The following is a 17,957-nucleotide window of genomic DNA, read 5'->3' on the forward strand; positions in this document are numbered from 1 at the left end:
CCTTTATTTTTGCTAAGTTATTGGGCAAATAGCAAAATTTGAAAAAAAAACTCCATCAGAAAATAATATATCATTTATCAATAGTTTTCCTTATCTAATTTCACCCTTTTTTTTGTGACGATAGTTTGAATTATTTTCGCTCTATTGTGGCGAAGGTGTAATAAAGTGGCGAAATAAGCAATAAATTTCCGGGAAATCCCTACTTTCACTTCTACTATTTATAGACTCCGAAGAATTTGTTGGGACTGTTAATTCCTCTTTACGATTCCACATTTCATCAACATTACGTGCATTCATTCCGAGATTGAACACCGTTTCTATGTATAGTTAGTAAGTTACCATTATAAGCATAGAGCCATTTGATTGTGATGTTTTTTCTAAATGTTCATACTTTTTTTAACATCATAAATGATTATATTTCAGAATACTTAAGAGAGGTATAATGATTATGATGCCCTTTTACGTTAGGTGTTAAACGATAATTTTCGGTTACAATTAGCGTGTTATTGGTTAAATTTTTACTGATAATCGCACAGGCACTTGTTTCTGTCAATATGGGGTTTACTCACGAAAAATAATCTCACGAAAAATGATTTTTGGTAAGGGTATGGATAGTAAACCCCATATTGACAGAAACGAGTGCCTGTTGATAATCGTCAAATAATCCTTGTGCTTTATGAGAGGTCTTTATCGTTTTTTAATAATAATGGAATAAATTTAACATGATTTGTCAAAATAAGTTAAAAAAAATATTGTTTAAAAAAAACTGTACATTATATATTGTCATCCAACAAAAATTACGGTTAACATCATTTGGCAAGATTTTTTACTGTTATTGATCGTCAAAAGAAAGAAAGAAGATAATTGTACATTCTAATCAACAGATATATAAAGTTTTCATCCTATCAAAAGACACATGGGCTTGTTTAATTGAAAAAAAGTACACTTTCTCTTTAGGAGGCTCATTATACAAGTTGATTTCAATCCCTCAGGCCAAAACCCAGTTGCAATTAAACAAAAGAAATGAAAATCTTTGTTGGAGAAGGTAAAATAGGCTAAATTAGTAAACTTAATTGTTTACATCTGTTTCTATGGCCTTTTAAAGTTTAATGAATGTGCCTAATTTTGCGGTCTCACTAATTAGCGACAAGAAGTGACAAGAAGCGACAAAAAGAATAATTTTAGCGACAAGAAGTATGTGACAAGAAATTATTTAGCGACAAGAAAACTTTTTTTTTAATTAAAATTACTTATTCCAAATAAATATTACAAGAATTTGCAAGTTAATATTGAGTTTTCAACAGGTGTTCACTATTAACAATGATTGTATATTCTGGCGCGTGTAATTGTATAGTCTGACGCATGTACAAAGTTTAAGGTGTTAATTGGATGTTCTTGCAGCAATAAAACAAGGGGCACCCGCCTCGTTAATCTCATTTGATGTTCCACTAATTACCTTACGGTGAAGCCACATCTAATGTTGTTCCTATCAAGAACACTGAATTGTACTGTTATTTCATGTTTTTGTTTCAATAAATCCTTTAAAGGAAAGTTGAAATTTTATTTTTTAATTTCCATTTCATAGCGTGTGCATTCCCTACACAATCCCTTTCTTCCTCACAAATGTTTGATTTCTTCATCTATCGATATAAGGCATATATAATAAAAAAAATATCAATTTATTTCTGCCCATATATTAAAAAAAAAAATGCATATTTCTTAATATTTTATTTAAAAAATGTTTTCTTGTTGTAAATAGTCTTCTTGTCGCTTCTTGTCGTAAAATAATTAATACTTCTTGTGGCTTCTTGCTGCTTATTAGTGAGACCCTAATTTAGGGTTTTATGCATCTTATAATGTGTTTTTACTTAAATTGTTGAAATAAGCTTTGCAATATTTGTAAACTTTTGAATTATGGTCAAATTTTCACAAAACAGTCGATTGTTGAATATACTTTTCTCATAGATCTAATCCTAAATTCATTTCAAAGAATAATAGGTTTATCTTCTTAAAACATCTATTTGCATCACTGCCCCTGGAAAAAAATTAAGGATTAGGTATTTTTATCTGTAAATATCTATTACCCTGTGCTGTATTTTGAAAAGCATACAAAATCTGTTGGTTTTTCCTTAGTTCTTCCATGTTTGTAACACAGCCAGTTGTTCAGTCTGTATAGTTATTTTGGACAAATCTTGCTGCTCTTTTTTGAACTGGTTCTAATGATTTGATCTTATCTTGGCTTAATGGATCCAAAATATAAGTTAATTAATCAGTATAAATTATATTTTTATCAAGGTGCAGTATATCATTATCTAGACCCTGTCATTATTAAAAGCAATACTCATAATTCTATTAAAGATAAGATATACCAGAAAGGCTTAGGAAAAAGATTTTTTAAATCATCAGAATTGTTTGCTAAATATCAGAGCTAAATGGGGAAAAATGTTATTGTATTTTGGTTTGTTTAAGTTATTAAACAGAAGAAAGTTATGAAATTTATACATAAAAAAAGATATAGTATGATTGCAAATGAGACAACACTCCACAAGAGACCAAAGGACATAGAAATTAATAGATATAGGTCATCTTGCAATGAAAGGAGTAGGTTCAGTAAGACCCCTTTTTGGCCTCAAAATATAGCAGTTTTAGAAAATTGTGAAAATGTAATCGTTTAGATATTTATTGCAAAGTAGAATGCTTCTGCTACATAAATATGGGCTGTTTTTGACAAAACAATGTACATATATCGGGTACTAGCATCATTAAGTCATGCTAAATTACTGAAATCTTTACAATTGTAGCATTTTAGTTAAATTTTAGACGGTTTCCGTCTGAAATGAAAGTGGCCGCATTCGTGTTCATTCATAATATTGAAATGTAAGTTGTATTTGATGATAATACATAATATATATAAAGGTTGAGGATGAACACGGATGCGGCCACTTTCATTTTTGACAAAAACCATCTGAAAAGTGACGATTTTTGGCATATTTGATAGATTTTTCATATTTAAGCTTGAATCGGGGCGTTTTAAATGACTTATTAAGTTAAAATCTTCCCCATTAACTAATTGAATCAATTGAAATAGACACTTAAGTGTTTAGAAATTGTCTAAAATCTTTTGTTAGATGAACTTGAAAATTGAGGCCGAAATCGGCCCTTACAGGACCTACTCCTTTGTGAAATTTAGTTTTATTGTAAGACTGCCATAAAAATGTTGTGCTTTGTTAAAATGTTCATAGATACCAACGACAATTGGATGATACAGTGTTGTCCTTGACTTGGTTATGCCATTGATGATGTATAGTTCTTTGAACCCAAATTTGGCAACCAGATGTTAGTAGATCCTTTCTGGGCAGTGGATCCTTTCAGGCAGACAATGATGGAAAGTTGTTGAAGAATGTGTCAGCTGTTGTCTTCACTGTTTTGTTTTTGTTGATATCACTCATCATGTGAAGTAGTCAAGTTTTTATATCCACCCTGTAAATTAAAGGCAACAGTGGTTTACCTATGTTCACATCTCATAAACCATTCAGAAGATGCATAACAAGGCTCAGAGGCCAATTACTTGTAATGACTGGTAGGGAATAGGGATGAGCTGCATGAATAGGGGCTGCTATTTCAAGATTATCACATTTCCATTTTTGTCATTGATTTGATTAAAACCACAGTTGTAAATGGTTCAGATATTTGTTAAATGAAATTATCTCTTCATTAAATACCTTTAGTTGTCCATAAGTCTCTTTATCTCATGTTTATTGTCCCCTACACAATGCATTGCAGGAGACATAGTATAGGCGGGCATCCATTTGTCTTTACACCCTTCCCTCCTGTCTTGTTAGTGCTCTCACATGTACAATTCTTGCCACATTTTTATGACTATTATATCATATGTTTATACAGCAATATCTTTGTCAGATCAAAAATCAGTGTTGACCATTTAGTATAAAAAGAGTGATGCCCATTGCAAACATTAAATAAATGAAAAATGGCATTGTAAGCGAACTCATATGTACAATTCTAGCCAGAATTTTATAAAACTTAAATTATAGGTTTATATAAGCAATGACTTTGACAAGTTTGATAATCTGTCATGATCAATAATCTCTTAAAGAGTTATGCCCCATGGAATTGTTAATTAAACAGAAAATTGCCTATCAATGTGTACAATTCTTACCTGATTTTTATGAAATTTATATTATAGGTTTATATCATCAATGTCTTTGATGAGTTCTAAAATCTGTGCTGATCAATTATTTTTACCAGAGTCCCTTGTAATTTACATTGTCAACGTTCTCATGTGTACACTTTTTGCCAAAATTTTATAAAACTTAAAGGTTTATATCAGCAATGTCTTTGACAAATTAGTGGTGATCAAATATTTTTATAGGGTATGCCCCTTGGAAATATTAATTATAATTGAAAGCACATTGCATTTGCTATCAAGCCTCCATTTATTTAAGATCTTAATAAAATGTGCTTTTTATATGACCACAAACAAATTTGCGTTCTTATAATGCTATGATGTAATTGTCTGTGTTGGCGTCTGCATACCACAAACAAATTTTTGCGTTTACACAATGCTATGATGTAATTGTCTGTGTTGGTGTTGGCATTGTTCGAAGAAACATTTAGTTTCCATTATTTATAGGGGTTATGGTACCTACAGTTTAGGAATCAGGGACCGAAAACAATATTTATATCCTGCCATAGCGGAGAGGGCATTCAGTTTTACCCTTGTCTCTCTGTACGTACGTACGTCCAAAAAGTCCAGAAATTGGATTTCCGTTCTCTAACTTGAGTTTGACTCAACCAAATGTTATTAAACTTATACACAATGCCTATTACCCCCAAACACAGATCAAGTTTGTATTTTGGTGGCATAACTTTTACTGTTCTAGAGTTATGCCCTTAATAAATGGAAAATATCAAATTTTTTAGTTTCCTTTCTCTAACTTAAGTTTCCCTCAACCAAATTTTATGAAACTGATACACAATGCTAATTATCACAAAATACAGATCAAGTTTGAATTTTGGTAGTGTCTCTAGAACCTTTCTACAGTTATGCCCCTTTATAAATAGAAAAATTACAAGTTTTTTAGTTTCCGTTCTCTAATTTAATTTTGCCTCAACCAAATGTTATGAAACTTATACTCAATGCGAATTACCATTAAACAAAGATCAAGTTTGAAGTTTGGTGTCATCACTTTGGTGTCATCACATTTACTGTTGTTGAGTTATACCCCTTTACAAATAAAAAAATGCTGATTTTTTTTTCTCAGTTCTTTAACTTTAGTTTGCCTGAACCAAATGTTATTTAACTTATACACAATGCTTATTACCTCAAAATACAGATCAAGTTTGAATTTTAGTGGTGTCACTTCAACCATTCTAGAGTTATGCTCCTTTAAAAATGGAAAAATAAAGGAAACTAATATCTGTTAAAAAAATTTCAATCTCATAATTGTTAAAAAAAAAATTAAAAAGAATGGAGGTATCTTCCTTTGTCCATAATTGTAGTTGAATCAATTTTAAAAATTAGTTTTAACCAACTACAGTTATGGACAAAGGAAGATAACTTCAATTTTAAAAATTAATTTTAACAATTACAACAACTACAACCAATGCTTTATACAATGCAATGTTCACTTAAAAAATTAAAACAATCTTTACCCATTGGTGCTTTGCTTATTGTTCTTCAGTTTTGTCCTTTAATAACTTTTTTATATGATATTTTGTTTCCTTTTTCTAACTTAAGTTTGTCTTATGAAATGTATATATATATATATATCATGCTTATTACCACTTAACTCAGTTTAAAGTTCAAATTTTGGAAGTGTCACTTTTATAGTTCTTGAGTTATGTCCCTTTATTATGTTTTATGCTAGTGGGCCTATCATCTATGGACACATTCCACATTTGATTTTTTCTTATTTCGGGACAAAAACTTGTGTGAGTGTATGGATCTCTGTGAAATTGTACACCAAGGTTCCATACCACAATGGGAAGGCTGGGATTGAGTTTGGGGGTAATTAATCCAAATTTTCAAATTTTTTGATAAGTTTTAAGAAGAAATTGTTAATTACACAGTATTGGACAAAAGCAATCAATCTTTAATTGAAAAAAAATACAAATCTTTTAACCAATTTCAATGGGATTAATTTAAAGTCTTTAATTTTTGTAGGTTTTAACTAAAGTATTACTACATGTATTTTGGATATTTGGCCGCATTTTTGAATAGGTCTACATTGAGGTCATAAGGGTCTGAAATTAAAGTTTGTTTGATTTCAACAAAAACTTAATCATTGCGGCTGTATGATATGCTGAATCTTATTGTGCATTTAGATTTTTTTTGTTGACCCTGTTATCAAATTAGTCCACATTAAGGCTTGTAGTGTCTCAAATTAAACTTTGTTTGATTTCAACTAAAATTAAATTCTTGGTGTTTTTTTATATGCTGAATTTAACCATGTTGTTAGATTTTAGATATCAGACCATTCTAGGTAAATTCAATGTCCCATTTCAAATTTTCAAGATCCTTGACCACATTTATTTTGTGTCAGAAATCTAAATTATGTCAAAATTTATCAAGTATCAAGCTTGAATATTGTGTGCAAGCTTGCCTCAACTTTAAATTTCAGGGTTCGACCTATGCGGTTGTATTAGGCTGCACTTAGCGAAGCATTTTATCTAAGTTTTGGAATGATAAAAGATTTGTGAAATGTTGGAGACATCGGAAGAGACTGCTCTTATATTTAACATTTTTATTTTTCAGATTGAGTTTTTGCTGCTTTTGGGAAAAACCAAATAACTTGACATCATGGGCAAGTGTTAAAATGCTTGGCAGTTTTCCATACTACCAAATTACAAAAGAACATAATCAAATTAAAATATTTTGATTTTGTATTTGATATTGGATTCAGATTTCATTAGAATGAAATAATGGCTGATGTATTAATGGAAAGAGGATATAGTTACCATGCTATGTTTATCTACAATAAACCAAAGCTAAAAAACAATCGTCATAGAAACCAGGACTTTCAAGTTTCATTTGATGTTGTTAAGTTTGCAGTAGATAAACTTGCATCATGGGGATTTAGGCAGACTTATTACCATGATCGTGATGCTTTGCCAGGGAGTAATATATTTAGTGAATTTTTTGATACTGTGAAAGCATCAAGATTCACTGTTGTTGTACTAACAAGAGGGTTTTTAAATGACTGTTGGGGAAAGTACAAATCCCAGGCAGCATTTTCCAAATTGTTAGAAGAGGATAAAACAAGAAGATTTATTGTTATGTATATTGATTTACAAGATCAACAAATACCAAATGAGTTTAATACTATGGAAAGTCTTTGCTTCAAAGCTAACTGGCAAAGTGAAGATGAGGAGTGGGAAAAGTTTAAAAGGATTTTGAAAAAAGTCACACAACCTGTACAGGACACTGGACCAGATCGCTATCCAGGGACACAAACTAATTCTGGTTCTCAAAATGCGATCCTCACTAGCAGAGGAACTTTACAACACCCTCAAGCAGCTCTTGCTGGAGAGAATCTCCTTGCTGGATTGCAAGGTAAATTTTAAATCAAAAGTTCTGTAAATTCAGAAATTATTGCATGCATTTGCGATTGTTAAAAATGCAAGAAAATTCAAGATTAATATTTGATTTCAGGAAATGCTACTAACAAATAATGGTAACAAAATTCAAAAAGAAAGTTTTTATTATTGAGGAACCCATCCCGTCACAATTTGGCAATTAAAAAAAACAATCATTTCTGTTGACAGTATATGAATTATGAAAATGATAATGATTTAATTACATTAAGGGGGTTTGTAAACAGCTCCAACCAGCCAGTCAGAAATAAAAGGTACAGATGTCAGAGCAATTTTGGATAACTCTCCTTAGTTATGCATCAATAACTTTGTTTGGAATTTTTACTTTATTTAAAATATTTGGAAATTTTCTGATTAAATGAAAGAACTAGATCATTAATTTTGGCTACAATGCTGTTACAAAAGGATTGGTACATATTAATTTTAAGCAGAATATTATAGGATATACGTGGTGCTTCAGTGAATTGGAAATCTTTACATTGTTCAAATGTAAAGTTTTTCTAATCTAATGAGTTTTTAAACAGATACTTACATTAGATATTTAGTTTGCTTTTTCATACTCAAACATCCATTCATGTCAGTTTCTTTTCAAATTTAACTCAGTTATAATTTACCTTGTTTCAGGTTCTTTGTAAAGAAGAATTTTAGGTTTCAGTTGAAAAGACATACGTACTCTTTTCAAATTTAAGTAAAATGTTAAGCTCAGTATGAATGATACTTTTTATTTACAATGTTTTTAAGGGCCCATGATTAGACCATTGTTGTTCTTTAGTCTGAATACTGGCATCTTATTTGCTGCAAGACTATAGTGTGATGCCTTATTTATTAATCAAGCTTTAGCAACATTGATGAAATAGCTATTTTTGTGATTTAATCTATTTTTCAATACTTATTGATAAAATAATTACTAATGATTTAGTAATTTTAAAGTGCTTTACCGAAGTCAAGTAACAAGACCTCATTTTTCTACTGCTTGATAAAAATATTCTCAGTAAATATTGTTTGGCATATCAATAAGGATTTAGTATCTACATGTAGCTTAACTTGGTTTATCTTTTACAGAAACAAATCCACCAAATTATCCAAGAGGTATGTATGGCTCTTTTCATTATACTATTGATATATATATCATAACTCTAGATTGCCTTCAGAAATGAAATATTTTGTACTTAATAATTAGCCTCTCTTTAACTAGTCACAATTGGCCATTGTATTTGTTGTTTTATGTCCAGCCTTCGACTTTTGTTAAAAAAGCGGGACATAGCAATCCTACATTCTTATTTTTGTTGGGCCTGTGATAAACAGCAAAAGTAGGCGAGACACTGGGTTCCGCGCCTTATGATTTTTTTTAACTCACTCACAGTTTCACATTTTGTCATCACATTGCCTTTAATAAACTATTATATGGTATGTGTTTTGTTCATTGTTGAAGTCATTCCAGTGATCTGTTGTTGTTTATAATCCCTGTCACTTGATATTTGGTTGATTCAATGGCTGATAGTTGTTTCAATGGCAATTAAAAAATTCACCTTATTTTTATATCTTAATTCTTTTGTTTACAAAATTGAATTAAACCATTTTTATTTGACAGCAAACAGTATTCTTGAAACGGATGCAGGACCGCATGATCAAACAGAAACAATTGACAACTTACAACCAGTAAACCAGAATACAACAAATAACTCTGATAATAGAAATCCTTCAAATCAACAATCAGATGGAGGCAACCAACATAGTTTGGGATTTTCTGTGACACAATCAAATGATGAATCAGTTATTTACCAGAAGAACAGTACAAACGGAATGAATTCTAACAATTCTGCTTCTGTTGCCATAGCAACAAATCTAGCATCAACAACTTCATCAAGTCTACATGTTGTAAGCAGCCAAAGCACAACACAAACAGGTGTTGGTCAGACATCAACACTGGCCACTCCCCCAACCACAGAAATGTCTACTACAGGGAATAATATGGAGGAACAAGCAGCTCAAGCAGTCGTCTCAACAAGTACTACAATGCAGACTTCTGGTACTAGCGCTCAAATAGTAGCATCTAAAACTACTGCGATGAAGAATGTTGGTACTAGAATGCCTCCTGATGGTGCAACAACTAATTCACCAACTTTAGACGCACATTCAGATACAAATATAAAGGTATATTTTACCTTAGAAGTTGTCTTAATTAAAATAAAATGTCAAAGAAGTAAAACAAAATAAAAGATGTAACAATAAAATTGAGAATGGAAATGGGGAATGTGTCAAAGAGACAACAACCCGCCCAAATAAAAAACAACAGCAGAGGGTCACCAACAGGTCTTCAATGTAGCGAGAAATTCCCGCACCCGGAGGCGTCCTTCAGCTGGCCCCTAAACAAATATATACTAGTCCAGTGATAATGAACGCCATACTAATTTCCAAATTGTACACAAGAAACTAAAATTAAAATAATACAAGACTAACAAAGATGTAACAAGCGTTCTGAGAGTATTGCATGGCAATACATAGTCGCTACCGGTAAAAAATGAATCGTACCCGAACACATGCTAATTTGATCTATAACTGGTCATGGTGTAAACTGTATAACAAATATCAAGTCAACATCTTCAAGCTTGACGAAAAAGGTGTGGAAAACTGATTAAATATCAATGAATTTTAAAATCCAAGGACCATAACTCTACATAAAATCATCAGATCAAAACAAAATTGGAACTTGGTCTGTAACTTGTCATGATGAAACAATGTACCAATTATTAAATCAATATCTTCAAGCAAGAACATGATTTGCCCGACTGATGGATGGACAGACAGACAAACAGACAGAAAAAATGACTCTCATGTATTTGACTTTGAACAAACATTATTTACAGCCTTATTCCATAAACTTTTTTGTATTATCTGAGTGAGAAACATTTATTGATGAACTTGCTTGAATATTTATTTTACAGAATAAAGTTGACAGAGACAATGGCAATGAAGATTATCTTTTCAGTAGTTTAAGCGCAGGTGATATAGAAATTGATAACAGTGGTCGAAGTATCACCGACAATCAGGTATCCGTATATTGTTGTTCATTTTGTGTAAAAAAATAATTGTCTCTTCTCATTTAGTAAAGAGTGAGTGGTTGACTAAGCTATAATACTAGGTTTAGCTTGCTCATTGTTGAAGGCTGTACTGTGACCTGTAGTTGTTAATTTCTGTGTCATTTGGTCTCTTGTGGAGAGTTGTCTCAATAGCAATCATACCACATCTTCTTTTTTATATTAACCAACCATTTTTATAGAATATTTAATTCCTGTACCAAATCAGGAATAGGACATTTGTTTTCATTTGTTTCATTGGTTGATATAGTGGAGCGTTTGCATTTGTAAAGTTATATAGAATTCTGCCTTCTTTAATATACCTTGGAGTTCAGTATTTTTGTTAATACTTTTTTAATACAGAATTACCAAATGCATTGGTGGATGTGTTGTTTTTGAGGATACAAAATTAAAGTAGAGAAGTAATTTTTTACCTACATACTGTTGCAGTAATTTTATTTTAAGATTTCTTTGAAAGTTTTGTCCTAAATTCCTGAAACTGTGGTCGACGTAAATCTGAACTCTATGATTTCATCAGTTGTGGTTCATTTATTAATGTTGTAGTATTTCTGAGCTAAAAATAATTACAAAAGTTTGCTCTGATTATGGTAAACAGAAGTGTTTGTCCCATTTCAAAGTTGAAGAGCATAAAAAAACAGGATTAAATTAACCCTGCAAGATTGTTTTTAATTAAACTGTGCCAAATACTTTTAAAAATGTTCAAGTATCAGACATATGTGTTTTTATGTAAAAACACAATTATGTCAACGATCAGTATCTTTACCAGTTATTTATTTTTACCCCTCAATAGTTTGAAAAAGTTTTTGATAAAGTTATAGAAAGCAAAGAAAGAGAGGCTCAGAAGTTCATCAGCAGTGAATGCCAAAAGACAACAGAAGATATTTGATTTTTGACACAAATTTTAAGAGAATCGCAGTCCCTTTAAAATTTCTTTCCTTTCACAATTCTGGTCAACACATCATGGATAGTGTCTTGCTGTTAGTACCAAACAAGTAGATTTTCATAACTTAAAAGATCATTTTACCTAAACATTTTGGTACATGGTAGAATTTATACTCTTGACCAAATACTTTATCATCATTCAAACTTCTGCAGTTTTTGAAGATTTCTAGGACTGTTGGCCATATGATATGACCCCTAAAAGCAAAGAAAAGAAAAACATATTGACTGTTATTTTTGTCTTGTACAAATGAATATTTGACACTGAGTATACGATATTGATAATAACAGTCAAAAGAATTGTTTTTAGAATGATTGTGTCTGGCTTTCCAAGAATGAGGCAAAATAATACAGTGCAAATATTTAAAAAAAAAAACAAACAAACAAAATAATGACTACCAGTTACTATAATATGAGTCATTGGTTTAAAAAAGGAAGGTATAAATTTTACATGAAAACTAAATTAATTTTCAAATAATTAGTTTAAAAATTGATTAGAAGGTCACTAATTTATAGCTTTTTCTTTTTTTATGTATTATTTTAACTTTAAAAAGTGGGATTGAGTGATTCGGACAGTTGCAAAAGGTACCATTTATAGTTTTTGAAGCATCTCTTGACTTGTCCATACCAGTGTGGATTCAATGCGTTTTAGCTAAGTTAATAACCTGCACAGCTGGGATTTTCATAAATGTTGGATATGAGCGGGACTTGTGCTGTACAATACACAAACCAAAACTTAAGCAAATTTGCACGAATTTTTTTTATGTGACAAAACATTATAAAGAAATGATGGGGGAAATTATTTGTTGTCTATGTCATAACATATTTAAACTTGTTTTTTTACATTGATTGATTGAAAAGTTATCAAGATATAACGTGGAAGCATCAAAACACATGTCCATCCATTCGTCTCCAGTTTTACAACTGTCATGTAAAAGAAGTTCCTTTAAAATATTAGTTACACATCTTGAATTTTAATCCACTAGAATAAATATTACAGTAATTGTTCATGAAAGAATAAAGGGTACAGAATATTTGTTCCAACATATTATATTATATCATAATGAAGTTTGCCAAATAACTTCTGTTGGGATTAATTAATAAATGTTGTTATTCAAAAAAAGCAAATTAATTTTCCATAAAAAAATCCTGGTTAATACAACAAAAGCGATTCACAGGTGAGCATAAGTCTTGAGACATATAATCTACAGGATTTCAGATAAATTTATTTCTGTTACAGTTAAACATTGATTCACTTATCAAGAAAAGCCATACCTGTTTATTGCCAACTGAACAGTTAGTTCGCCAAAAAGATGAACCTTTGAATTCTCAGCCTGATAGTGGAATTGATCAGGGTCTGAACATGGATTCCTTTGTAAGTGAACATCAAGATACAAACTGCTTCAATACCTCTTCCATAGGAATGAATAGACCAAATATAAATAGTGCTCTACCAAGCAACAATAGTGATGGGTATAAATCAAAGGACGAATCTTCAGCAAACAGTCAAGGTAACTTAAAAACTAAGAATAATTAACTAGCAAGTATGATGGGACAAGCATTAAGTCTAAATCTCCAATTGACAATACTAAACACTTTCTGTTGTAAATATATTCCATATACATTCATTTATTCATTTAATAAAAAAAATGAACTTGAAATAGAACTGCAAGTATTTCCTCAAAGTGAAAAATTCTCTGCAACCAAAGAAAGGTATATTTCGCTGTGTTGCAGACCCATGGTGGTCTTTGACTGTTATCTGCTTTTTGGTCGGGTTGTTGTCTATTTGACATATTTCCCATTTCCGTTCTTAATTTTGTGTTCATTATTTATATTATGGTCTTTTGGTAAATTATTATAAAATAGATGTTTCTTCTAAGCAACTAAAATAAATTTTGCACATGTGCTTCCAAAAAAGTATAAATTCAAAGCATTTTGATGTTTAGCATTTGATATCGAATATGTCTGTTTTGATATATAAAGGCAACAGTAGTATACCGCTGTTCAAAAGTCATAAATCGACTGAGAGAAAACAAATCCGGGTTACAAACTAAAACCAAGAAAAACACATCAGCTTTAACAAGAATAAACAATGAAACAACAGAAATACTAAAGTGCAAAAAAAAAACAAAAAAAAAGCAATGTAACACACACAGAAACAAACTATATAAGAAAACAACTGCCATTTTCCTGACTTGGTAAAGGACATTTTAAGAAAAAATGGTGGGTTGAACAAGTTTTGGGGTTAGCCACACCTCCTGCTTGAATTGCAATGATAAATATAACGCTATAGGACAACATTACATGACAGGACTTCAGCACAAATGAACGCAAAAACATTCAGGACAGAGAAAAACACAAATAAACAATACAATAATACATTTAGACATGCTAATAGTTATCAAAGTTACCAGGCTTATAATTGAATACACCAGACGTAAGATACTGCACATTCATGCTTCTATTTGACAAATTGTATTTTATAACACACTTCTCAAATGAGAAGACATAAGAACTGTATCATCTCTATAAATCTAGGGATTCACAATATCAAATTACCTTGAAAGATGATTATTCTTTATTCATATCATATAACCTCACAAATTTCACAAATCTTAAGTGATAGTACTTGTATGCTATTTTGTCACCCTGGTTTACATAATATCTTTTAAAACACAGATTTACTGCTTGCAAGAAAACACAAAGTTTAAACTGGTATGATTTCAGCTGTAAGAAGTAATCTGCAATATCATATTATCAGTTCCTTAGTATTATTTGATATAGCAATATATCTTTGAGGTCTTGATAGAGTTTAATTTTGTTAATGCACTCAAAGTACTCTCCATCAATAAACAATACAACCGATTTAATAACTCTTAAAATAAGTCTTGAAGCTAATGTTTTTATAATTGATATGATATTCTTGACAAAGTATTATTAATTTCCTGATAACAATTTACTAAATATTGGAAATTATTTTAATAGATCAAAGTATTTATTTGTGGTTTTATTTACAGGTGCTTCTCTTTTATTGTCTACAATGAGAAGAATGTTACCTGATACCAGACCTACAATGAGAAATACTGTGGGAACCATGATTAAACCCATAGCCAAATTTGTACAGAAATGTGACCAAAGTTTTTTTTAAATTATATATTTATTGCTTTATGTTTAATACAACTGTTTTGTTTTTCCATATAGTTTATAAATTATGAAAATATTTACTATAAGAGAAATTGGATTGTGCACACACTGAACCAACTTTGTTTGAAGTCTTCTCCATTTCAAAATATAACAATTATGATAATTATTAAGAGCACACCAAGTTGTATAGATATATTTTCATACTTTGTTTGGCCTTTTTAGCTCACCTGGCCCATAGGGCCAATTGAGCGTTTCTCATCACTTGGCGTCCGTTATTGTCGTCCAGCGTCGTTAACTTTTACAAAAATCTTCTCCTCTGAAACTACTGGGCCAAATTTAACCAAACTTTGCCACAATCATCATTTGGGTATCTTGTTTAAAAAATGTGTCTGGTGACCCAGCCAACCCACCAAGATGGCCTCCATGGCTAAAAATAGAACATAGGGGGAAAATGTAGATTTAGGCTTATAACTCTGAAACCAAAGCATTTAGAGCAAATCTGACATGGGGTAAAATTGTCTATCAAGTCAAAATCTATCTGCTTTTTTTGAAATTTTCAGATTGAATCGGACAACTGGTTGTTTGGTTGCTGCCCCTGAATTTGTGATATTAAGGAAATTTTGCCGTTTTTGGTTATTATCTTGAATATTATTATAGATAGAGATAAACCGTAAACAACAATAATGTACAGCAAAGTAAGACCTAAAAATAAGCCAACATGACCGAAATGGTCAATTGACCCTCTAAGGAGATGTAGCCCTTTATAGTCAATTTTTTACAATTTTCATAAAATTTGTAAATTTTTACAAATATTTTCCACTGAAACTACTGGGCCAAGTTCATTATAGATAGAGATAATTGTAAGCAGCAAGAATGTTTTGTGAAGTAAGATCTACAAACACATCAACATCACCAAAACACAATTTTGTCATGAATCCATCTGTGTCCTTTGTTTAATATGCACATAGACCAAGGTGAGCGACATAGGCTCTTTAGAGCCTCTAGTTTAACTCTCCAGTGTCACTGATGAGTCTTTTGTAGACGAAACGTGCGTCTGGCATATAATTACAAAATGTAATCCTGGTATCTATGATGAGTTTATTTAAGGTATAAGTAGATAGAGGAATTTCACACAATGTAGTAGAAAAAATGACACAATTTGAGAATGAAAATTATTGAATAAATGATAAAAAAAAATATGGAATTCAATGTACAATGTGATGTTCTTTGTTTATATCTTATTTGATTGCACTTAGAGGAATCTTTTTGATTTGGTTGATGAATTTTAAATTAAAGACTTCATTCTGATTTATCTGCTTTTCTTGTATGTTACGTTTAGGCTGACCTCTAGAGCAACTCCAGTACAGCTAATGAAGGTCAATTAATTAGTAGATCATTCTTAATAGTGGTGTGGCTGAATCTCTAAAAGGATATAGGGATAAATTACAAATGTAATACATAAAAGATATTTGTCATGTTATAACGCTTTTATTAAATAATTATAAGAAAATAAAAAAAATGGAAGTGAATGTCCCATATTAGCCCATGGGCCAATACGGCTTTTTTCTGTATTGGCCCTGTTTTTTCAGTTTCAAAACTTTAAGATGTTACAAAACATTGCACATCATTTAACCTGTTTATTTTATGAATAAAATTTAAAAAATATTATACAAATGTTTTTATGTATAACAATACTTTCAAAGTTAAGTAATAGCATAAGAAAATTGAAAACCTGAAGTGAATGCCCTGTATTAGCCCTAGGGCCAATACAGCTTTTTTCCCGCTTTTTTCTGTATTGGCCTTGTTTGATTCTGTATTGGCTCTATTCGAAGAGCAATATTAAATCTTGATTTATATCGATAGTGGAATGTTTTCAGTATTGCATATGCTGATTTATCCGTATTAGGGCTTATTTGCTCATATCATTTAATAATTTTTTTTATTTATAAGTTCACTTGTATGAGACTTATTATATCGTGTCAACACTTAAGAAAGTGTTGGTTCTGTCTAATTTGGTAAAAGAGACAAAAGTAAGGCAAATAATTTTCAACATTTACAACTAATTATAAGAGTAGTTGAATTATTATGTGTAAGGAAATTGGTTATACAACAATTTTACTTGATAGGAAAGGGTTTACATTACTTCAGCTGCTTTTTGTCGAGCCTGTGACTTTTTTGGCAAAAGCGGTACAAAGTAATTCTACATTATGCTGTGGGCGTCATATTCGTCGTTGTTTGCAGTGTCCACAAATATTCACTCTGTGGTTAAAGTTTCTTAAAGCGTCACTAGCTACGAGATATATAAAACATCTGAAGTACGATTTTCAGCTCACCTGCCCTGAAAGTCAAGTGAGCCTTTTTCATCACTTGGCGTCCATTGTCTGTCGTCCATAAACTTTTACAAAAATCTTCTCCTCTGAAACTACTGGGCCAAATTTAACCAAACTTGGCCACAATTATAATAGGGGAATCTAGTTTTAAACAATGTGTCCAATGACCTGGTCAACCAACCAAGATGGCTGCCATGGCTAAAAATAGAAATAGGGGTAAAATCTAGATTTTTGGCCTATATCTCTGAAACCAAAGCATTTAAGGAAAATCTTTTGTTGATAAAATTGTTCATTAGGTCAAGATCTATCTGCCCTGAAATTTAAGACAAATCGGACAACTCATTGTTGGGTTGCTGCCCCCGAATTAGTAATTTTAAGGACATTTTTCAGTTTTTGGTTATTATCTTGAATATTATTATAGATAAAGATAAACTGTAAACAGCAATAATGTTCAGCAAAGTAAGATCTACAACTAAGTCAACATGACCAAAATTGTCAGTTGACCCCTTAAGGAGTTATTGCCCTTTATAGTCAATTTTTACCTTAATTTTTTACCTTAGCATTATTTGGCACAACTTTTTGGAATTTTGGATCCTAATGCTCTTCAACTTTGTAAGTCACTGATGAGTCTTATGTAGACGAAACGCGCGTACTAAATTATAATCCTGGCACCTTTGATAACAATTTAACCAATTTTCTAAACTTTTTGTAATCTTTTTAAAAAATCTTCTTCTCTGAAACTAGTGGGCCAAATTTAACCAAACTTGGCCACAATCATCATTGGAGTATCTAGTTATAAAAATGTGTCTGATGACCCGGTAAACCAACCATG

The 17,957-nt window shown here is 31.1% G+C and overlaps 1 protein-coding gene across 2 annotated transcripts; it reads left to right on the top strand.

Annotated features, from left to right (window-relative positions):
- The first annotated feature begins 156 nt into the window (after window positions 1-156).
- LOC143071103 (uncharacterized) lies at window positions 157-16,103 on the top strand. Of its 2 annotated transcripts, none has more exons than XM_076245199.1 (7): window positions 157-326; window positions 6,776-7,573; window positions 8,677-8,703; window positions 9,206-9,768; window positions 10,560-10,664; window positions 12,892-13,162; window positions 14,669-16,103. In XM_076245199.1, exons 2-7 carry the CDS (start codon window positions 6,943-6,945, stop codon window positions 14,797-14,799), a joined length of 1,728 nt encoding a protein of 575 aa, XP_076101314.1. In that variant the 5' UTR covers window positions 157-326; window positions 6,776-6,942; the 3' UTR covers window positions 14,800-16,103. The 2 variants fall into 2 exon arrangements, with proteins under 2 accessions (XP_076101314.1, XP_076101313.1); XM_076245198.1 differs by having other exon boundaries at window positions 159-330.
- The last annotated feature ends 1,854 nt before the right edge of the window (window positions 16,104-17,957 follow it).

The sequence above is a fragment of the Mytilus galloprovincialis genome, chromosome 4, assembly GCF_965363235.1.
Source record: "Mytilus galloprovincialis chromosome 4, xbMytGall1.hap1.1, whole genome shotgun sequence".
NCBI classification, from domain to species: domain Eukaryota; kingdom Metazoa; phylum Mollusca; class Bivalvia; order Mytilida; family Mytilidae; genus Mytilus; species Mytilus galloprovincialis.